Below are 21,249 nucleotides of genomic sequence, written 5' to 3' on the forward strand. Positions count from 1 at the left end.
CCACACAACCTCTGTCCCCACTGATACTCTGCCCATTAAACGACTGGCTTCCTGCCTTTGCTCATGACCTGAGATGCCGTCACTTTCGCCACCGAGCCAATTCCTCCTGTATGTCAAGGTCCAGATCAATGTTTTCCTCCTTTAGGAAGTGTCTGCCTGCCCAGGATCACAGACTCCATAGTTCAACTCTCTCATTCAGGGATAAGAAAACCAAGGCCCACCAAGAGGAGGGTAGTATGACCACGTAGAAGTTACATGCTGAGCAGGCCATGGAGTAGATTCTGAAGCCCACTTTGGGCTCCAGACATGAATCCTCCGTAAATACTGCCAACACCTGGCAAGGAGCCTCTTCTGCTCCCAGGAAGACTGGACAGGAATGTGTGTGAAGGACACATATGGCCACTGTCTCTCCCTTTAACATGGGAAAAGGGTCAGCAAGGTTGTGCCAGAGGCCCAGACTCAGTCAAGTGTCTCCAGGGCTCAGAGAAGGGCTAAGAAGAATCTCCTGCATCCAGGAGACCTGAGTTCTAGCCAGGCTGAGACACCGACTCACAGTGTGGCTTTGCTTGCGGCATCAGGCCTCCATTCTCTCACTGGCAGAGCAGACTGGATCCAATGATTCCCAAGGCCAGCTTCCTGAGACTAAGAATGGCAAAACCACTGAAGGCTTCCCGGAGGAGTGGCAGGCTAGGACCCAGGAATGCGGGTCTGGCATCTCTCACCAATGGTGTGGGTCAGCCGGGCTGGTTAGAAACCACAGCTCTACTGGCAGCTGTTTGGCTCTGCACGCTCCCCAGCTGTGTCACTCGGGAACCTTCCCGTGGCTCAGGAGACTCTAACCTAACTGCAGTCCATGCGCCCGTGCAGCTCTCAAGCCAAGAGCTTGGCCTCCAGCCCTAGGGCTCGTCTCTTACTGATATACTCTTTGGGCCAGACTTACCTCAAAAATATAGTCTTTGCCATCTTTGCCATGCACAGCTTTGACAGCACAGATGTCGAGGCCACCAAAGATCTCAGAGCAGGTGTCCACCCACAGCTTGTACCTGGAGTGGGGTGGGGGAAAGTGTCCTGAGGCTGGGGCACTAGCTCCCACCTAGCCCGCTTGTGGTCATGCGATCCTGGCGGCCTCTACCTCTCCTGGCTGCACCCCCCAGACCTCCCCCCATCAATCAAGCACACTGCCTTATCTACTGCACCCTCTTGCTTTGCTCTCTAGACCCTCTCCACCTTCCCAAGCTTAGAGCAGGTCTCATCTACTCTACACAGCCTCCCTCAGCTGTTCAGCCCACAGTAACTCCTCCTGCCCTGGAGCATCTATGGCAAGTCCAGTCTTTATCTCCATCATTCTCATCATATCTCCAGTCCTGCCTGATCTTCTTACTGGGTGTTTGGGCCTTTGTGTTCCATCTGTCTGGCTAGATTAGAGGCTCCCTTTGGGCAGGACTCATTTCTTACACCTCCTCTTCTATGGAAGCTGCCCTCACCAGACAGGGGCGCTGCACCCCTCCCCTCACTCACCGGTCTGACATGGCGATCTGCTCCAGCATTGCAGAGCCAGTGTTTGTCTTCCAGTTCCCTGAGATTGACGTCCTCCTGCAACAAGGCCCCACCAAGTGACAGCTCATGGTCGCTGTCCCCACCTATCTCCCTCACCCAGAGCCTGGGGGCCTGTCTGCTGACCCGAGAGCCTGGCTTCCGCTGCCAACCCCCCAACCGTAATGCTCTCCTCCTTTCTACAAGGGTCCAGCCCAGGTTGCCCTGGTGCCCTGGAGTCTTCCCTGATCTTTTCAACCTGATGAGCACTTGCTCTCCTTACAATTCCTAGAGGACTTTGCCTCCACCTCTCTTCAAATCCTGTGTCTACTTTTTACTTTAGTTATCTGAGCTAAGTCTTCTGTCCACAAATCTATTAACCACTTGAGGATATATATTGTGTCTTGTACTTTGGCCACCTGATGGGAAGAGTTGACTCATTGGAAAAGACCTTGGTGCTGGGAAAGACTGAGGGGAGGAGGACAAGACGGTAGCAGAGGGTGAGATGGTTGGATGGCGTCACTGACTCAATGGACATGAGTTGGGCAAACTCCGGGAGATAGTGAAGGACAGGGAAGCCTGGCATGCTGCAGTCCACGGGATTGCAGAGTCAGACACAACTGAGCAACTAAACAACGACAACAAATTGGGTCTAGTATTCCCATCAGCCCACCCACTTGGTATCTGGGCTGCCTTGGTATGCACAAGCTGAATTCTGTTGGTGCTGGAAACACCCTCCAGGCTCCAGTGAGTATCTTCCCGTGGCTTCCTTACTAGCTCACTTATTCTTTCAACAGTTAACACTGAGGGCCTACAGTATCAGCACTGTGGCTCTGGAGAAGCCGGCTGGCCTCTTCAGGCTTAAGCTGCCTCATCCCTCACGTGGAGCCCATGGAGTCAAGTCCCCAAGGCTTCTCTTCCGTGCCCTGTGTCCTCCATCTGTGGCCACACGTTACATAGACTCAATTGGTGTTGGACTAAGGAGGAGGCAATTGACCTGGTTTCTGGTTCTGGATTTGCTCTTGACTGGCTGGGTGACCTTGGGTGAATCACCTCACCTCTCTGAGCCTTATTTATCCTTGTGTAAACACAGGGTTGCCATGAGGACCAAATTATACAGGTTTTAAGTAAACTGTAAATTAGTCTTCACTGAGACAAAGTCAAGAGGAAGGGGATGGCCCAGGGACAGAAAAGCCACGCTCATCCACTGACAGAGCCCAGTCACTCCCTACACAGGCCGGCCTTGTCACTCACTATGACTGGAGACTGATGATGTGCTTCTCTGCTCAGCAGTTCTCAGGAGTCTCCTCCCTGGAGATCCGATACCAGACACTGGGAACCAAGACATGTGGCAGGTTCTTCAGAGCCCTGCGCCAGCCTAGAGAGCCGAGCCCAACGCCTCACATCTGTACAGTGCTGATTCCCTTGCAAGGCTGCTCCATCCCAAATCCCTTACCAGAGCCTCACTGAAAATTCCCTGGTGTGAGTAGGCTGCAGTTTTTGCCCCCACTTTACAGATGAGGAGATTGAGACTCAGAAAGGTTAGCTGACTCGTCCAAGATTGTATATCTAGTCAAACTAGGTTCACATGCTAGCAAGGTAATGTTCAAAATCCTTCAAGCTAGGCTTCAGCAGAACATGAACTTTCAGATGTACAAGCTGGATTTAGAAAAGGCAGAGGAACCAGAAACCAAATTGTCAACATCTGTTGGATCATAGAAAAAGCAAGGGAATTCCAGAAAAACATCTACTTCTACATTATTGGCTACGCTAAAGCCTTTGACTGTGTGGATCACAACAAACTGTGGAAAATTCTTAAAGAGATGGGAATACCAGACCATCTTACCTGTCTTCTGAGAAACCTGTATGCAGGTCAAGAAGCAACAGTTAAAACCGGACATGGAACAACAGACTGGTTCCAAATTGGGAAAGGAGTACATCAAGGCTGTATGTCACCCTGTTTATTTAATTTATATGCAGAGTACATCATGTGAAATGCCAGGCTGGATGAATCACAAGCTGGAATCTAGATTGCTGGGAGAAATATCAACAACCTCAGATATGCAGATGACACCACTCTAATGGCAGAAAATGAAGAGGAACCAAAGAGCCTCTTGATGAGGATGAAAGAAGAGAGTGAAAAAGCTGGCTTAAAATTCAACATTGAAAAAACTAAGGTCATGGCATCCAGCTCCATTACTTCATGGCAAGTAGATGGGGAAAAGTGGAAACAGTGACAGATTTTCTTCTCTTGGGCTCCAAAATCACTGTGGATGGTGACTGCAGCCATGAAATTAAAAGATGCTTTCTCCTTGGAAGAAAAGCTATGACAAACCTAGACAGCATATCAAAAAAGCAGAGACATTACTTTGCTGACAAAGGTCCGTACATCAAGGTGTGTATGTATGGATGTAGTCTTGTATGGATGTGAGAGTTGGTCCATAAAGAAGGCTGTGTGCCAAGAATTGATGCTTTCCAACTGTGGTGCTGGAGAAGACTCTTGAGAGTCCCTTGGACTACAAGGAGATCAAATCAGTCAATCCTAAAAGAAATCAACCCTGAATATTCATTGGAAGGACTGGTGCTGACACTGAAGCTCCAATCCTTCGACTACCTGATGCAAAGAGGCAACTCATTGGAAAAGACCTTGATACCGGGAAAGACTGAAGGCAAGAGGATAAACAGGCAGCAGAGGATGAGATGCTTGGATGGCATCAACAACTCAAAGGACATAAGTCTGAGCAAATTCCAGGAGGTAGTGAAGGACAGGGAAGCCTGGCGTGCAGCAGTTCCTGGAGTCGCAGAGTTGAACACGACTTAGTGACTAAACAACAAGCCCAGGACTCTTGGTGCCCTCACTGGGTTTCGCTTTCCCCTACACCCCACAGCCTAGTTCAGAAAAGATGAACAACTCACAGTTGAGTGGCTTGCTCTATGTGAACAGAAACACAAAGACAGATCAGAGAAAAAATAATGCTGTCTTCCTAGCACTGGTGCTTCATAGGTATGCTCCTGTGACCAGGCTGGGCAGAGTCCCTCACTTCCTTGTCTGCAGCACAAGGCCATGGTCCATAATAGGGTGTCAGAAACTTTTGAGTGAGTAATAGTAAAGCCCCTTATACTTCACACCTTTCTCTAACAATGGGATGCCAGGCACAGATCCATGAAGGCTACCTGGGGCACACGGGAGCAGAGGGGAACCTGAGAAGCCATTCAGGGACAGCTCAATGGCCATTCAGGACTCACAGGCCATCCGACGTCCATAGAGGGACCCACATTATTGCTGACTGACAGACAGCAGGGGCGGTGCACTCTTCCCACCAAGCCTAGCCATCTCCTGGTCTCTAGGTGAGGGCTTGGGCAGAAGGGAAGAATCTCAAAACTTACCCTGGCTACTGTCAGGTCAGTTCCTTCTTCTGAGAGCAAGAAGATGGCCAAAAGTTTGGGGAAGAGGAGCTGAGAGAACCTAAACATTTGCCCAAATAACTGACAGTCCCTCACAAGTAAAAGTGAGTATTTTCTAAAGCTGCTCTCGTCGCTTACCCCTCATCAGTGGTTGGGGATTCTCTTTTCTTATGCTCCATTTAAGTTGTTTTCAGGAACCTCAATTTTTAAAAATGTGGTTCCTCCTTTTAAGGATCAAGACCCTCTTGCTCTACCATCGTCGATGCTTTTTTGTTTATTTATGGGATTTTAAAATTAAAGGATAGGAAATCTGCTTTCATCAGTACCAAAATCATGGCTTTTCCTACTACTTTTAGCTAGTTTTTATAACGGTCTTTTAAATTGTGCTAAGTCGTGTCCAACTCTTTGCAACCCCATGGACTGTACCCCATCAGGCTCCTCTGTCCTTGGGATTTCCCAGTCAAGAATACTGGAGTGGGTTGCTATTTCTTCCTCCAGGGGATTTTCCTGACCCAGGGATTGAACCTGCATCTTCCTGTCTTATATTGTGCATACTTCCTTATTGTATTTATTTATTTACTTGGCCATGCACAGCACTTGGGATCTTAGTTCTCTGACCAGGGATGGAACCCGGGCCTTCAGGAGTGAGAGTGCAGAGTCCTAACCACTGGACCACAGGGAAGTCCCACATTGTGTGTATTCTTAAAGCAACCTTAAATTCCTTTCTGAAGCAGAATAGCTTTAAATAAAAAACGATAAACTCAGAAAGTAGGAATCTGGCCAATAAAGTTGTAAAAAGGATTTGGTGCCTCAGTTCCCCACAAGGCTTCTCTCTGCATATTCGTTGGGTGCCTCCTAGAAGTCTGCTGCTGCACCAGGAAGCAGGCTGACCAGGAAGCAGGCTGCGCAATGACTCTGTCATTACCACCCAGAGAGCTCAGAGGAGCGCCGTACAAAGGCCCGTGTGCGAAGAGTGCTCAGCTAGAGGTGTGCGAGGGGTTACAAGAAGGGCGCACAGGGACGGGCTCCTAACTCTCTCGAGGGGCAGGGAGTATAAACCCTAAAAAGAAAGACGAGGGAAGAAAAATGAAAATAGGTGGGTGAAGGGGAGGGAAGCTGCTCCACCCTGATGGGAGCTCAAGTCCAGTGTGGCAAAGGTCACATTCATAGATTGTGATGTTCTTTCTTTGTGAAGAAAAATACCACCTTAAATTTTTTTGAAGTGTGAGGTTGAAGTGAAAGTGAAAGTCGCTCAGTCGTGTCCGACTCTTTGTGACCCCATGTCCATGGAATTCTCCAGGCCAGAATACTGGAATGGGTAGCTTTTCCCTTTTCCAGGGATATTCCCAACCTAGGAATTGAACTGGGGTCTCCTGCACTGCAGGCAGGTTCTTTACCAACTGAGTTATCGGGGAAAATGTGAAGTTACTATTTCCAAAATTGGACTTGTAAGCCATTTGTGTTTGGATGTATATTTCAGAAGATCGGGTAGTCTTGAAATCTTTTCTTTTTCTCAATTCTATCGCAGGAAGCCTTTCCCTTCTCATTTTGGCAAATGGACCCAGTTACATGGAACAGTCACCTATTCTCATAACCACAATGCTTTTCACATTCTGTAGTGTCTACAGGGCTACATATTTATAGTTTCTTAGCTTTTTCTGTGCTCTGGCAGCCTCGTGAAGCCTACAGATTCCTTTCGATGTATGAAATACTGAAGATGTATAAGTGTAAAATAAAATACACAGGACAGCAGAAGAACTCAATGATTTAAAGTAATTATCAAAAAAGTTATCAAAAACAATAACTCTCTGATTAGTGTAAAAATATATGTCTTTTTCTATAAATAACAAATGTATTTACAGGTATGAATGTAGCTGCAAGTCTAACTCCCATGACTTGTAAGTAGTGATAAAAGCAATTGGTATTTAAAGGTATTTGCCACAAGCATATGTGACACAAAAACCTCTGTGATGACCGCTGGTGACAAACCACACGTCTGTGTACTAACTACTGCGGTTACTCCAGTCTGCTCACAACTGCGGAGAGCGTCGGGTTTCACTTACAGGCGAATGAAAATAAATATTCATTTTCTGCCTCCTGTCAGTTTGGGAACCCCTCCTCTGCCTTGAAAGGAAGCCAGGCCAAGACGCCCCGATATGCATGGCGCCCTCGCTGTGTTCTCTACCTTGTGGGGCCAGGGGAGGCCAAACTGAGAGCTGGCTGCTGCCTGGAGGCTGAGCATTGTCCCTGAGCTGAGGAGACAGTGACGGGTGTCTGGGGGCCCCCACCTCACTCACATGTAAGCCTTGTAGTTGGTGCCAATCTTTTGGACCCGGATGTCATACTTGGCATCAATGAAAGGCTCTGCAGTGGCGTAGGTCTGGGTGAGGGCCACCACGCTGGCAATGTCCTGGAAATCGTAGTGGTTTTCCACTTTGACCTAATGGTGGAGGAAAGCAGAGAGGCAGAAAGGGAGGTACGCGTGCGCGCACAGTCTCACACACACACACACACACACACACACACACACACACACACACACACATACTGAGAGTCACAAGAGCCCTGGGCCCCCAGGCTCATCACGATGCTCGCACCCAGAGGCAAACCTGAGTGCCACATCTCCTTAGGAGGTCCCCACTCTTGAGCTTCCCTTCCCAGGGCTGGGGAGCCACATTTGCTGCAAAGAGCACAGGGACAGTCTGGTGGCCTACACTCTGCTTGCTGCAAGAGGCCTGCCTGGGTAACACTCATGGTTTTAGAGGGGCCATATCATCTTCACCTCGGAAAGAATTCATCAGCAACTGAGGCAGAAGAACAGTCCACAACCGGGCTCCCGGAAAAGCTCCCATTGTGGCCTCAACCCCAGAGCACAGCGGCCCTGGCCTTACCTTGCCCATGCCCGAGTGAGCGTGGCCGATCTTCACCACCACAGGGAACGTGGGCAGAGTCAGCTGAAAACAGAGAAAGGATTGAATTGGTCAGAGTGTACCTGTCTCTCTGGGGAAACCTACAAATATTTTTCTTGGGAACACCCTTGGAAGGGCTCTTTAAAGAACCAGTGCACCCTATTTGCATCAGAAATTTAAGAATTTAAAAACAGAGTGACAGTGACTTGCCTTAGGTCAGAGCATATTACTGGCAGAACTACAAGGAGCCCGTTTTCCTGTTTGGTATTCTCTGCATCTTTAAGACTCATTGCGTCACCCTTCATGTGTCCAGCTTTCCTGCACTGAACCTGGCTTTTCTCCCCTCTTACACTCTCTTCCTTGCTCACCAACACCTCAAACTCAGCATCAAACACAGCTCAGAATGCAAAGGCATATTTCTGCCCAGTTTGGGTTGGAAGACAGCTAACATAAGAATTCAGCATGTTTACCATTCAAAAGAGAAGCTTAAGAGAGTAAATGCTACCTTGTTGTTCAGTGGCTCAGTCGTGTCTGACTCTTTGCGACCCCATGGGGGTGACACACCAGACCTACCTGTCCTTCACCACTACCTCGAGATAGCCGTATTTTAACAGAGAAACCACAAAGACTTAAAAGAAGAAAAGCCACCCCCCAAAGGCAGGATTTCAAGCTGTTACACAATGGCCAAGGGAGAAATAACGTGGTAGAGGGGACCAGACGTCAGGAGACCTGCATCCCAGTCTCTCCGCAATGCCTCCCTGGGCCTCAGCCTTCATATCCGCCAAGGGCAGAGGCCAAACGGGAGGCTTTCGAGAGCCTGTCCAATCCCACATCAGACTGCACTCTGGCTGGGGTTGCACGAAGATCCAACCCGGACGCCAAATCTGGTCCTTTCTAAGTCAGGTCAGTGCTCTCTCAGCTGCCTTCTTTGCAAACATCATGACCACCTCGAGATGAAAAGAAGTCTTTCAGAGGATACACTACTGACTCTGACGAAAAGTCAGATTCCTGTGGGAATCCTGAGTGTGACCAGATACTGGGAGTGCCTGACCTGAGGATTTCAGCACTCCTGGCTGCGGCCAGCTGAGGCTGGGGCAAGGAGCTTCAAGTTCAGTTCGAGGCAAGGGTGTGAAGCGCCTGAGGGAGAGAAGCGGCACCCAGCCTCCTACTGTCCTGTGCAAGACTGTGGAGACTCCCTCCAACCACCCCGAGGGTCTCTACTCGCAGCCTCGGAGCACTACGCTCCCTGTCAAACAGCACAGGCGTCAGTCCACGAGTGCCTCACTCGTTTTCAAAGCGGCCCCGCCCTCTATAACAAGACGCAGTCTCTCGGCTGAGTGGGGCCCTGAGACAGGACATCAGGGTGGCCAAGAGCAGAGAAAGGGCTTTGAGGGCCCAGGTTTGCCCCGAGTGATGGGCCACCCCATGCTCTGAGCCCCTCAAAGAGCACTGTCCTCACGCCATCTGCATGGGCTCGGGGAACGCAAAAGGGTTTCTAAGGCACCGGCTGCTTTCTCCGCTGTCTCTCCCCACCCCCCAGCCAATAGAGCCAAGACACACACACACACACACACACCCCAACTTTCCCTGTCCTGTTCCATTACTGTTTGCTGTTGCTTTGGAGCCTCATAAATAGGGCATTCAAAACACTTCCTGCAGCTGAAAGAAGCCCTGAGGAGCTTGTCTCATTCCCAGTGTGCAGCTCAGCAAGAGGTCCGGCCTTCTCTGTCGCTGTCTCTCTTGCCTGTTGTAATTCTGTCTGCCTCTCTCTGACTCTGCCTGTCTCACTCTTTCTGTTTGAGCCTCTCCGCACTCTTGCTCCTTTTGTCTGAGTCACAGACCCTTGGTCTCTGTGCTCCCCAAGCATCTGTCTCTGTGGCCCTGTCCTTCTGTCCTGACGCCATCCCCTTTCCCGGTGCCTTCCCTCTACTTCGAGAAGGTTCAGGCAGGGAAACAGCACGGGGACTCTCGCGGCTCTCCCCTGCGCCTTACTGAGCCTGCCGGCCAGGAGGGCCGCGGGTCGGCCGCCCGAGGGTGGCCTGCGGCCAAGGGAGGGCGGAGCCCACTGGGGCGGGATTGGCTCTAGGTCCACCTCATAAAGCCAAGGGCGAGGGGCGCGCCGCGCTCTGGAGAAGCCGTGGAGGGGCAGTGTGGTCTGACAGTCCCCGCAGGATCAGTCGCAGCCCTGCGGAGACATGCCCCAGAGTCCCCGGCCCGTGCCGAGCTGGGCGCTGCTGCTGCGGTTGCTGGCGCTGCTGCGGCCGCCGGGGCTGGGCGAGGCGTGCAGCTGCGCCCCTGCGCACCCCCAGCAGCACGTCTGCCACTCGGCGCTCGGTGAGTCCGGGGGAGCCCTCGAGGGCCCCAGCAGTGGGTGGGGGTCTGTGGGGTCGAGGTGGGGCCGCGCCGCGGACTTGGAGTCTCGAGGGAAGGGGTGGAGCTCAAATCCCGCCCCAGTTGCCTCCTGCTGCGACCGGTGGGTTGGGCCGGGCCGGCGCCATAGCAACCATGCAAACGCAGAGACCCGCTGACTTGCCAGAGAATCAAAGACAGTGTAGGGCTTCCCAGGTGGCGCAGTAGTAAAGAACCCAATTGCCAATGCAGGAGACTCAAGAGACAAGGGTTCGATCCCTGGGTCGGGAAAATCCCCTGGAGAAGGGCATGGCAACCCAGTCCAATATTCTTGCCTAGGAAATCCCATGGACAGAGGAGCCTGGTGGGCTACAGTCTATGGGGTTGCAAAGAGTCAGCTACAACTGAGAGAATGAGCCCAAAGACAGTGTAAAGGGCTCCAGAGCGATCCCCTCTCCCCTGCCTACTGCAGTTATGGGATGTCACTGAATAACAAGTCTCCGGAACTATCCAGTGATTATTCTGATCCATTGGTTAGGGGGGTTGGGGGGGAGGGGGTTCAGAGGGTTGGGCTTTCATGATAAACATCCCTCTGTATCCAAGACTATAACTGAGGTTGTCATCACGGCCCCACCCCAACACACACCCTTTACCCTTTCTCTCTGCCTGGAATGCCCTTCTTCAAAAACCCTTAACTTCCTGGCAAACTCCTATTCATCCTTCAAAACCAGTGAGTCTCCTCTTCTCTGAAGGCTTCCTGACTCCTGGTGCTACCACAACATCTCCAACATCTCTGTGCTCCTAGTGTGCTGTGCTGTTGGTCTTTGTAAGAGTGTTCTCCACTAAACCAAGAGTTCTGCAAGGTGGGGGCCCTTCCCTAACCGTGCTTGTGGGCCTAGGACCCAGTGTTAGACCAGGCACCGAGGAAGAACTTCATAAACAGGTTTTGATTACTACCCGAACAACAAAGAGATGAACTACCTCTGTGCACAGTCAGGATATTTATTAATTCAATAAACATTTGCCAACGTCAGCTCGGTCGGGCTCTCTCTGAGGTCCTGGGCTATAGCAGTGGATGACTGCACACTGACTGCCCTCATGTGGCTCCTTGGCCCTGCCCATCTCCACCCGCCTTAGTCTGGGCTACAGAGAACTGGACTCCCCAGAGCAGCAGGCAGAGCGGAGAGACTCGAGGACCTGGTAGGTCCGAGGGGTTTGGAAGTTCCAGGGATTGTAGAATCTTCCTCGCAACCCACCGAGACCTAAACCCAGAACCCCCCTTCAGAATTCTCCAGAGGGCCACAGGTCACCCAGATCCCAGGAGGATCACTCTCACCGGCTGCTGAAGGTCCCCTCTTTTCTCTTCCTGTGCAGCTATCCGGGCCAAGATCTCCAGTGAGAAGGTAGTTCCTGCCAGCACAGACCCTGCTGACCCTCAAAAAATGATCCGGTATGAAATCAAACAGATAAAGGTACATGGGGGCAGGACAGGGCGTCACCCCCTTGGGCTGTTAGGAGGAGGTGGGGGCTGTGACCTGGGAGGGGTGGGGCTGTGGGGCTGGTGGTTCGGGCGGCCTGGCTCAGTGATGCTAGGGGTATAGATACTGAAGCAGAGTGGATGACATGTAGAAGGCAGGCCATAGGAGCCAGAGGACAGTGCAGGACAGGCCCTCTGTGCTTGTGCGTGGGGCTGCTAGAGGAGCCTCCCTTCTCACTGGAATAAACCAAGGTTTAAATATTTTAGGGAGATAAGACCCAGCGGTGCCATCTGTGCGCAACAAGTCCTGAACTAGACTTTCACTTAACTTTTTTAGATTAAGAAAAAGTTTTTCCTGTTAAGATATAAAGTACACTTACTGACTCAATATTGCTCTTTCGTAATTACCTTTCAGATGTTCAAAGGGTTTGAGAAAGTCAACGATATTCAGTATATTTATACGCCTTTTGATTCCTCCCTCTGTGGGGTGAAACTAGAAGCTAACAGCCAGAAGCAGTATCTCCTGACTGGTAAGTTAAAGACCAGCAGCGGCCCTATGAGTCTCTGCCCTAGGAAGGCAGGCAGGGAGGAGCCAGGCTGACCCTGGGCAGCAAGCTGAGCCGTTTTCTTGGGCACAAGCAGCTGCGTTACTCAAGGCAGCCTGAGTTGGGAGAAGCCTTGGTAACCTCCCTGTCAGTGCCACTGCCTTTCTAGTTCACAGGCTGCTGTCCCAGCCTAGGGCAGCTGGTTCTGTTTCCAAACAGCTTTAAATGATGTAAGATTTTTGGTGTGTGCATGCTCAGTCGTGTCTGACTCTTTTTCAACCCCCATAGACTGTAGCCCACCAGGCTCCTCTGTCCATGGGGTTTCCCAGCCAAGGATACTAGAGCGGGTTGCCATTTCCTCCTCCAGGGGATCTTCCTGATCCAAGGATCGAACCCGCTTCTCTTGCATGTTCTGCATTGGCAGGCAGATTCTTTACCACTGAGCCATCTGGGAAGCCTGAGGTTTTTGGTATCTTGAGCCAAATTATGCCACTCTGAAACTGCCCCTGGTGGGTTCAGCTTTGCCCTCTGTTCCAGGATGACCCTTCAGAGGCCTGAGGACAATAGATACATGCACTCTAGCTCCAGGTTCTGCTGGCCGTGATCCCCAGACCCCTTCCTGTCCTGGCCACTTTCAGCGGGATAGAGCCTGTCCCCGTCCCTCCCCAGCACTGGGCCCTGAACCGGGGACCACACTGCAGGAAGGTCTGAGTCACACAGAACAAAGGAGGATTGTACACTCGCAACCTCACCCCACATATACACAACACACACATAACAGTCACTGTAGCCTACGATAGCATCAGCTTTAGGCGGCCATGACGGGTCACACTCTTGGTTCGTGACTGACTCATACCCAAGGCCTTATTCTGGAAGTGCAGTAAAGCACAGGCCCTAATAGCAGCCTTGATTCTAATATGATTCTGTCTCCAAGACCTTGGGCCCAGGCAGATCTCCTCATCCTCCACTGACTGGGATAAAATAGTTAAAGTACCTCAAAAGAATCTAATCCATAACTGAATGAATGCAATACTGAATTATTTTGTTGTTCAGGGAAGGTATCTGTGTGGTTGTAGACAGGGAAGCCTCACTGTGTAAAGTGAAAGTAAAAGTGTAGTCGCTCAGTCGTGTCTGACTCTTGGAGACCACATGGACTGTAGCCCACCAGGCTCCTCTGTCCACGGGATTCTCCAGACAAGAATACTGGAGTGGGTAGCCATTTCCTTCTCCAGGGGATCTTCCCAGCCCAGGGACTAAACCCAGGTCTTCCACATTGCAGGCAGATTCTTTACCATCTGAGCCACTAGGGAAGCCTTCATTGTGTAAGTGGGATCTAAATTTTCCCTAAAGGATAAAACATATTTAGAAAGAAGGCCAGGAAAAGAGAAACACAGCTGGTGGGGAGAACAGAAGGAGGAATTCCACTCTCTGTCCATCCCTTCAGCAATGAGTGACCACCTCCTCACTGCCTGGCCTGGGGCAGGCAAGTGGAGATGCACTAAACATGCCACAGTCCTCAAGGAGCTCCTTCACAGTTCAAATTTCTAAGAAGTCACAGGTGTTGGAGGCCACGCAGGTGGAGGGCCCCAGGTCTGAGGAATCAAGGAGCTCCTTCACAGTTCAGATTTCTAAGAAGGCACAGGTGTTGGAGGCCACGCAGGTGGAGGGCCCCAGGTCTGAGGACGTGGACTGTGCTGGACCGGGCACCTCTGGATGGGAGAGCAGGGGCAGAACAGGCCCCTGGCATCTCCAGGTCCCGGGACTAGCTGATGGGGCCACCTCCTTCCTGAGCACCTGCCCCCTGCTAGGGGCTGAAGTGCATCAGGGATGCAGACACGCGCTGGCTGCCTCAGGGAGGTCAAGTCCACCCGGAGGTGGGGTTAAGTGACAAAGCACAGGCTTACTGAAAACTCATCCTGGTGCCCATACTCTGCAGCAGCAGATGCAGCCCTTCTGCCTAATACCCTCTGAGAGCAGACCCGCTGACCTCCCCAGCCCTGCCTCCTGTCACTGCTCAGTGGCCGTTCCCAGCCCTTCATTTCCCCTGGGGCTTAAACTACTTGCAGTTGCAAAAGGTATTCTGCAGGGCTGTGTCCGTCCGTCCCAGTGTCCAGAAGTCCTTCCCCAACTTGTCTGGCAGCTGAACTCCTACCCATCCTTTCAACGCCCAACCCAAGTATCATCTTAGACACCCTTCTTGCCCCCACCCCTTCCACAGACAGAGATAACTGTGTTTCCTTTGTTCTTATACCACATCCTGTATAGAATCATACAACGGTATCATTTTCTGCTTGTTTGTCAACCTTGAGTATTCACGGGAAGGACTGATGCTGAAGCTGATGCTGCACTGCTTTGGCCACCTGACGCAAAGAGCTGACTCACTGGAAAAGACCCTGATGCTGGGAAAGATTGTGGGCAGGAGGAGAAGGGAAGGGGATGACAGAGGATGAGGTGGTTGGACGGCATCACCAACTCAATGGACTTGAGTTTGAGCAAACTCTGGGAGATAGTGAAGGACAGGGAAGCCTGGCATGCTGCAGTCCATGGAGTCGAAAAGAACTGGACACAACTGAGCAACTGAACAACAACAATTTGTCTTCCCTACTAGTTTTTAGCTCCTTAGGGGTAGAAATCCTGTCGTGTTTATTTCCTGTATTCCTGGCACCAGGCCATAGTAGTTGCTCAGCCAGTAAATGACTGAATGACTGACCTTCTAAGAGAGGTGAGGGCTAGTATGGCCAGGGATGGCTTTGCAGACAAGGTGGTACTAAAAAGGGTATTTGTAAAATAGGAAAGAGTGTGATATGTAAAGAAGGGGAAGGGGACAGACTCACCAAGATATCACTGGAGCAGGAGAAAGGTTGGAAAAGGTTGAAAAGGAAGAGAGACCTACTAAGTATCGAACATCTTCTATGGGTATTCTCTCATTTAATGTTGCCAATAACCTTATTATTCTCATCTTTCAGCTGAGAAGTTACATGGCTTTCTTATGGTCACACACTAGTAAATGATAGAAAAGAAGGGATTTCCACCAAGATTCTGACTTAAAGCCCACATCCCTCTGTCTGCACCATGCTAATGGAAAGCCCTTTGCCCTACAACTCTCCCTCATACAAACATCATCTGGTAATGGCTTTGATATAAAGACAGTAGAGGTTTTTCTGGCTCCTTCACTGAGCCCCATGTCACCACTTCCACCACAAGATACCGAGGAGGCTGTGATTCTGGGCTCCCTCAAGAACTCCTAGAGCTCCACAAGCAGACTCCTCATGTTGGCTCTCCTCTATCTCTCCTTTAAGGTCAGATCCTCAGTGATGGCAAAGTCTTTGTCCATCTTTGCAACTACATTGAGCCCTGGGAGAACCTGTCCTTTCTGCAGAGAGAAAGTCTGAATCACCACTACCATCTGAACTGTGGCTGCCAAGTAAGGACTGTCCATTTCCAAGGTCTTCGGGGGTGGGGGAAGGGCCATGCAGCCTCACCCTTCGTGTATTCCTTCCTTCCCGTGTGTGTGATCTATTCACTTGCTGTACTATACTTGAGGTTTGTGATGGATCAGGCATCGTTCAAAGCTGGGGGTGGGAAAGCAACAAGGCCCATAGTCCCTGATCTCAATGTACTTGCATTCTGGCTGAGAAGGCAGCCATCATATAAGACACACTGGGATAATACACTACCACTTAAAGAGTCTAGTCTTTTTGTCAGGACCTGTAATGGTTAATTTATTTAAGATATTTAGTCTTTAAAACAAATTTATGAAGAGTTAAGATTTCCATTTTATGGGGAAGAAATTCATGTTATAGGAAGTGAAGTGACTTGCTTAGGTCAGTGGTAGAGTAAGGGCCTTCGGGCCTTTTGGGAGGCAATACTGTATGTGGAGAGTACAGAGGAAAGAGAACTAAGGGAGAAATTTGGAGACTTGCAAGGGCCTTATACGCCAGGGGGCATTTGAGCTAGGCTGTAAGAACATGTAGGAGTCTGAAAGGCAAGAATAGAAAAAGGACACCCTACTCACCTGGATGTTGTGTGGCTATGGCTCTAGATCACCACCTGCTATGCGGTGCCCTGCACCATCTCGGCTCCCAATGAGTGCCTCTGGACAGACTGGCTATTGGAACGGAAGCTCTACGGGTACCAGGCCCAGCATTATGTCTGCATGAAGCATGTTGATGGCAGCTGTAGCTGGTACCAGGGACGCCTGCCCCTCAGGAAGGAGTTTGTTGACATCATCCAGCCCTAGGACGGATCGCCACAACCCTTTGAGAGTCCCGAAGACCAAGCCCTTTTCCTTCCTGGCAGGGCGCTGGCTGTCCCCACGTGCTTCATGGATGCCAGACAAGGGGAAGTACCAGGTGGACGGTGTGGCCAGCATGAGGGCAGGGATGGGGCATGTGGCAGCTTGTGTCCAGGACCCCAGTCCAGAACACGTCGGGCCAAGGACTAGGGAAAGCAGCAGGACTTTTCTCTCCCACCCTCAGCCCTTTATCCCTGCCTCCGAACCTTCTAGTTGAGCTGGTATTTGTTGCTGATTCTGGCTTAGTTTCTTTTTTCAAAGCTAGGACTATTCCTTTTTCTCCCCAGATAAATGTGTTTTCTTTTTATCTTAACTGATCTGACAGGGGAGAAATGATGACTGTTATACATATGGGATGGGGTGGGCTTGTGAGATATAAGAGCAGAACGTGGGTGACAGTATCATAAACAGGCTGATTTGGAGAAATGAAAAGAACAACATCCTCTGGCTGTGTTTCATCTACTCCTCCTGTCTCAACTCATTCTGATCCTCAGATATACTTTCAATCTGTTTAGGGGGGTGACAAAGGGGGACAAGGAGTCGTTCAATGTGAAGCCTACAGTGTAATCCCCTCTATACCATTCTTGGCACAGGGCCTGGCCCAGTTAGCAAGAATAGACTTGGGTATTGTCTCTCCAGGTTAACTATACTTAATGTCCTCAACTGCTGTCCAAAAGGCTTCTTCTCTGTCTCCTTTAGAAAGTCCTTCTCTACTAGATTACTAATGTTTTCATTACTACTTCAAAATCTTTTTTAAGCTTAAAAAAAAAAAAAAGCCTTTCTCTTATAGAGTTGAAATTCCCTCTTCAAGCCTCACAGAGATCTTAGGGGTGAGGGGTGGGTGTCCTCTCTTGAGAGCAAATTTTAGGCTACAGGACAGGAGAAAAAGAACACAAGGGCCCTTGGGGGAGAGGATGTAGGTGAGAAATATACTTTGCAAGTGTTACAGTTCAAGTGGTCAGCCTGCTAGATGCTACAGCAGGACGAAGCCAGCTTCGAGAGCTCCTCGCCCAGCCTTCTGCTCAGTCCTCTCTTGGATGCCCTGAAATCTACAAGCACAGTCCCTGAGGGTTCCTCTGCCTCTACAAGCCTTCCTGACTTGTCCTGAAAGGGAAAGCCCTGATGGAGGTCTTAAGGATTTATCAGGGACAAGTGCTTAAAGTTCCACGGCCTCTCCTGGGGAAGCTCTGGCAAAGATGGAGAAGGTAGTTCTTTCCAAGGCCCCAAAGTTCTATACGGCTTGCTGATAAGCTGGGGCATGCACAAAACACCAGAAGAAGATTCCACAGAAATGGTGCAAATGGAGAGTCCTGGAGATCTCTGTCCTGGAACACAAGACTTGGAAAGCTAAGGCAGAGAGTCTCCACTGGTGGGTTAAGTAGGATTACCCACTGACCACGCAGGCCTGGGGCAGAGAACGTGGGGCCAGAGATGAAGAAGGGGTATAAACATTAGAGGCAGCCTCCGTACCAACCATCTATCCCATCATTCTGCTCCTTCTGCCATCCTGGGATGGCCTCAGAGAAGGTAGAGTGAAAAGCAGAGTGAAACCCTTATCTGAATTTTGAGGAAGCCCAGGGAATGGAAGGGCTGGTAAATAATATCAGGAACAAAAGCTTACATCTGAGGAGCACTCCACACTCCTCACAGACTATTTGCTTAAAGAATCTCACTGAAACCATGCAAGTGTCATATTAGCTATCCTGGCCAGGAATCATTAAGCCCACTCGCCTTTCGGATTGGGATGCTGACACGTGGTGAGGGAATGTAACCGTCTGTGACTTGTGGCTAGAACTGCAAGCAGCAGGATCTTCTGACTGTTGATCCATCTAGGTTGTTACTCTCAGCTTTTGATAAAACGCCCCTGTTTCTGCTCTTTCCTATTCTGTCTCCAAGTTTCGGAGACAGAGGGCTGTCAGCTAAAACCCAGACACTGTGGCCTCACAAAGCAGGTCTGCAGTTCAACCTCAATAGCTTCTCTGGGGTTGAGAGGCTGAGGCACACCTCAGAGGCCCACAGCCAGCACACGGCTAAGCTCAGAGTGCAGACAGCAGAGACTGATGGCCCCTCTCAGTCACCTACCATTTCTTTGTGGTTGGGGTAGTAAGTCTGCTCAATGAGCGGGAACTTTTCTCCTCCCAGTGTCTTGTAGATGGCCACCAGCTGGGCAAACTGCAAAAGAGAAGCAAAGGTTTCAGTTTACCCAGACAGCTTCTGGAACAGACAAAATGGCAATCCATTGAACAAATATTTATTCTGCATTTGCTCCACTGAGGGCTTTGTGCAAAGTGCTCTGAGGATATAAAAGAGGTGTCCCACCCTCTATGTCCCACCCTCTATTCTCCAGGAACATATGCTTCTGTTGGGGAAGGGAAAGAGTGAGCTACTATTCATTCAGTGCCTACTCAGTGTTAATGATATTTCATTTAATCCTCATATCGAACTGATGAGCTAGGGTCTTTATCATCTTCATTTTACATATGAGGCTCAGGAAGGGTAGGTGACTGCCTGAAGCCACAGTGCTGCGAAGAAAGGGATAGCTGGGGTTGCAATTTGGGTCTGTATAACTTTAACCACCATCATCTCTAGAGATGGCAAGTGATGAAGCTGGATGGGGGAACAAGGGGCCCAGTCTTGGAAATTTGAATGCCAAGGAAAAGAAATCATGGAATGTAGCAAAGACAGACGCTGTCTTCTGGACTCACTGCTCATCTAAGAACTGAACTCACTGGATCCTTCACCTATGAGAAGCCCCAGCAGCTCCGGGGAGGAGGGGTGAAGTGCACGTACTTAAGTGTCAGGGTCTGCCTTTGGCGAACATGTAGCGTCCCTGGTGTCCCCTGCCCACCCCTCTGCTTTGTAAGTGGAGAAACTGAGGCCCAGAGAGGTTGTTCACTCAAGGTCACAAAGTAGTTGAGCCAGACTCATAGCCAGACCCCTTTAGTCCTAACCCGTAACTCTTCCTTCTCCTCCATGCAGCTGCCTTTCAGGCTCTAAAGAGACCATGCTCTTCCCACAGGAAACTTTCCAGTTCAGTCCGTTCACACTCATTCCCCACCTCCACACACACCCACCCCAGAGCACTAGCAGCGGCAGTGATCCAGCATCTTCTCTCTGGTGCTACTGGGTTCACACTCTAAGCCACTGATACCTGGAACTGCTGGAAGGAAGAGTTGCCAGATCAAACCGACCTTCTGTTTACTAAGGAAGGGAAAGATAGAACATGTTTCAAAAGCCCAGTTCCTGTTTTCAATCAGTGATGTTAGCACGTGTGTTGGTACGGGGAGACAATAAAAGCCAGAACTGGGTTGTTAGAAAACCAGAGTCTTCTGATTCTTCTTGTTCTGCCTTGAACTTGCTTGTCCTTGGGCAAATTATGTCGCTTCTCTATGCCTCATTTTCTTCATATATAAAATAGACAACTGAATTTGGTCAGTTCTTCAGACTTTTTAACCACGCCAAAAAAAAAAAAATCTTTTCATTGTATTTCCTCCTAAATTTCATGATGAGACTGCTGTTTAGTGATCATTGGCTGTGGTCCTTTTGTGAGTAGAGACAGAATCTGTTATTTTTGAAATGCTGAGAAACATTGGCGTTTCTGGGTCACTTTCCTCAGTGACATGCCGTTGGTGGCTCTAGATCTCCAAGGCCTCCTCTGGGGCTGCAAGTATGATTGATGGACCCCCAAGGCCCTAAGATTTTATTATTGGAAGAGACTTCAGAGAGTCTCTAGACCAGACATCTCATCTTACAAATGAGGAGACCAAGGCCAGAGAAGCAAAGGGGAGCACAGGCTCCCACGTCGTGCGTGGAGTCGGGGCTGTGCTGGGACAGGGCCCGGGTCCCATCCTGCCCAGTGCGCTCTTCACTGTACCCTGCCATCCCTGCTGGTGTTCTCTGGTTCTTCCACATTCTCTGACTGTCAAGACCACCTCTCAGACCTTTCCTGCATTCTCCAATTCCCTCCACTACCTCACCTTTAGGTCCTGGCTGGCCACTTGGAATGACTGGACTCCTGTTCAGTGTCTGGATACCTCCCTGAGCTCCCGAGGCCTTCCAGCCTCCCCCGCCAGCTGATGCCAGCTCTGCCTCACAACCTTTGTCCTGCTGCAGCCCACGCCCTGGCACAGCACCAAGGCATGTGGGGCCCTATCTTCCCAGCATGTGGCAGAGTTACACAGACACCACGCTGATGCCAAGAAGGCCCCCGGCGGGTTCCCAGAGTCCTGGCACAGTCAAGACTAAGATGGCAGCCAGTTCCCATGCACTAAGCTGGTTCCCCTGGAGCTCACGCTGCCCTCCTCCACCTTCTGTAGTCCCTTCTGCTCAGAGCACTAGACTTGGCATCTAACCCCTGCCTCCTTGGAAGCTCATCCTCAGTCACAAGCACACAGTCATCAATTAAACAAAAGTAATATCTGATAAGGGTCATTTCCTCTCCACATAGACAAAAGAATGCATTTGGAGCTGGGGGTGGTATTGGCAATGAATAGGAAGATAATGCTCAGCATAACCATTTATCCAATATATCAGGAAAGATTTCTCAGATGAAATGGGATTTCAAGATCGGTCTGAATTTAATGTTACCCTTATCCCTCCTGGAAATAAAATGCTTCAACTCTTGTGCATTTGCCTCTAAAAAAACCCCACATACAGTGACAGGATTTTCAGATAAATCTGCAGCAATATGGCAGGCAGAACTCTTGCTCTCCCTGGAATGCTGCTTTCACTGATAGG

General features: G+C 50.2%; 2 protein-coding genes across 10 annotated transcripts in view; one reads left to right on the plus strand and one right to left on the minus strand.

Moving 5' to 3' along the window:
* The window catches only part of SYN2 (synapsin II), a 158,311-nt gene that overhangs the window by 21,778 nt on the left and 115,284 nt on the right, over positions 1-21,249 (minus strand). For 4 of the 7 annotated variants that reach the window (XR_015151884.1, XR_015151883.1, XM_086368727.1 and 1 more), the window contains exons 5-9: positions 18,595-18,684; positions 7,830-7,892; positions 7,236-7,378; positions 1,519-1,593; positions 941-1,043 (exon numbers count right to left, since the gene is read on the minus strand). Coding sequence is in view for 5 of the 7 variants with exons in the window: in XM_086368727.1 (XP_086224853.1) it covers positions 941-1,043; positions 1,519-1,593; positions 7,236-7,378; positions 7,830-7,892; positions 18,595-18,684 (474 nt within the window). In the remaining 2 variants the exon portion in view is untranslated. Of the gene's footprint in view, positions 1-940; positions 1,044-1,518; positions 1,594-7,235; positions 7,379-7,829; positions 7,893-9,939; positions 10,068-11,532; positions 11,670-14,282; positions 14,399-18,594; positions 18,685-21,249 lie in introns of those variants that run through there. The other 3 variants (XM_086368730.1, XM_086368729.1, XM_086368731.1) reach the window with 3 other exon arrangements.
* Positions 9,971-19,831, plus strand: TIMP4 (TIMP metallopeptidase inhibitor 4). Of its 3 annotated transcripts, none has more exons than XM_086368733.1 (5): positions 9,971-11,396; positions 11,571-11,668; positions 12,089-12,203; positions 15,518-15,642; positions 16,261-19,831. In XM_086368733.1, exons 2-5 carry the CDS (start codon positions 11,639-11,641, stop codon positions 16,456-16,458), a joined length of 468 nt encoding a protein of 155 aa, XP_086224859.1. In that variant the 5' UTR covers positions 9,971-11,396; positions 11,571-11,638; the 3' UTR covers positions 16,459-19,831. The 3 variants fall into 3 exon arrangements, with proteins under 3 accessions (XP_086224859.1, XP_086224858.1, XP_086224860.1); XM_086368732.1 differs by having other exon boundaries at positions 9,971-10,181; XM_086368734.1 differs by having other exon boundaries at positions 9,971-10,181; positions 11,571-11,646.

Source organism: Bos grunniens, chromosome 22 (genome assembly GCF_055505025.1).
Source record: "Bos grunniens cultivar Pamir isolate PY7600 chromosome 22, Bosgru_T2T1.0, whole genome shotgun sequence".
Classification (NCBI taxonomy): Eukaryota; Metazoa; Chordata; class Mammalia; order Artiodactyla; family Bovidae; genus Bos; species Bos grunniens.

What these genes read in the sequence shown, in the direction of transcription:
- TIMP4 (XM_086368732.1), top strand. Translation starts at nt 10,043, where the DNA reads ATGCCCCAGAGTCCCCGGCCCGTGCCGAGCTGGGCGCTGCTGCTGCGG. An exon ending in CGTCTGCCACTCGGCGCTCG is followed by an intron (nt 10,182 to 11,570) that starts GTGAGTCCGGGG and finishes CTTCCTGTGCAG; the next exon opens with CTATCCGGGCCAAGATCTCC. An exon ending in ATGAAATCAAACAGATAAAG is followed by an intron (nt 11,669 to 12,088) that starts GTACATGGGGGC and finishes ATTACCTTTCAG; the next exon opens with ATGTTCAAAGGGTTTGAGAA.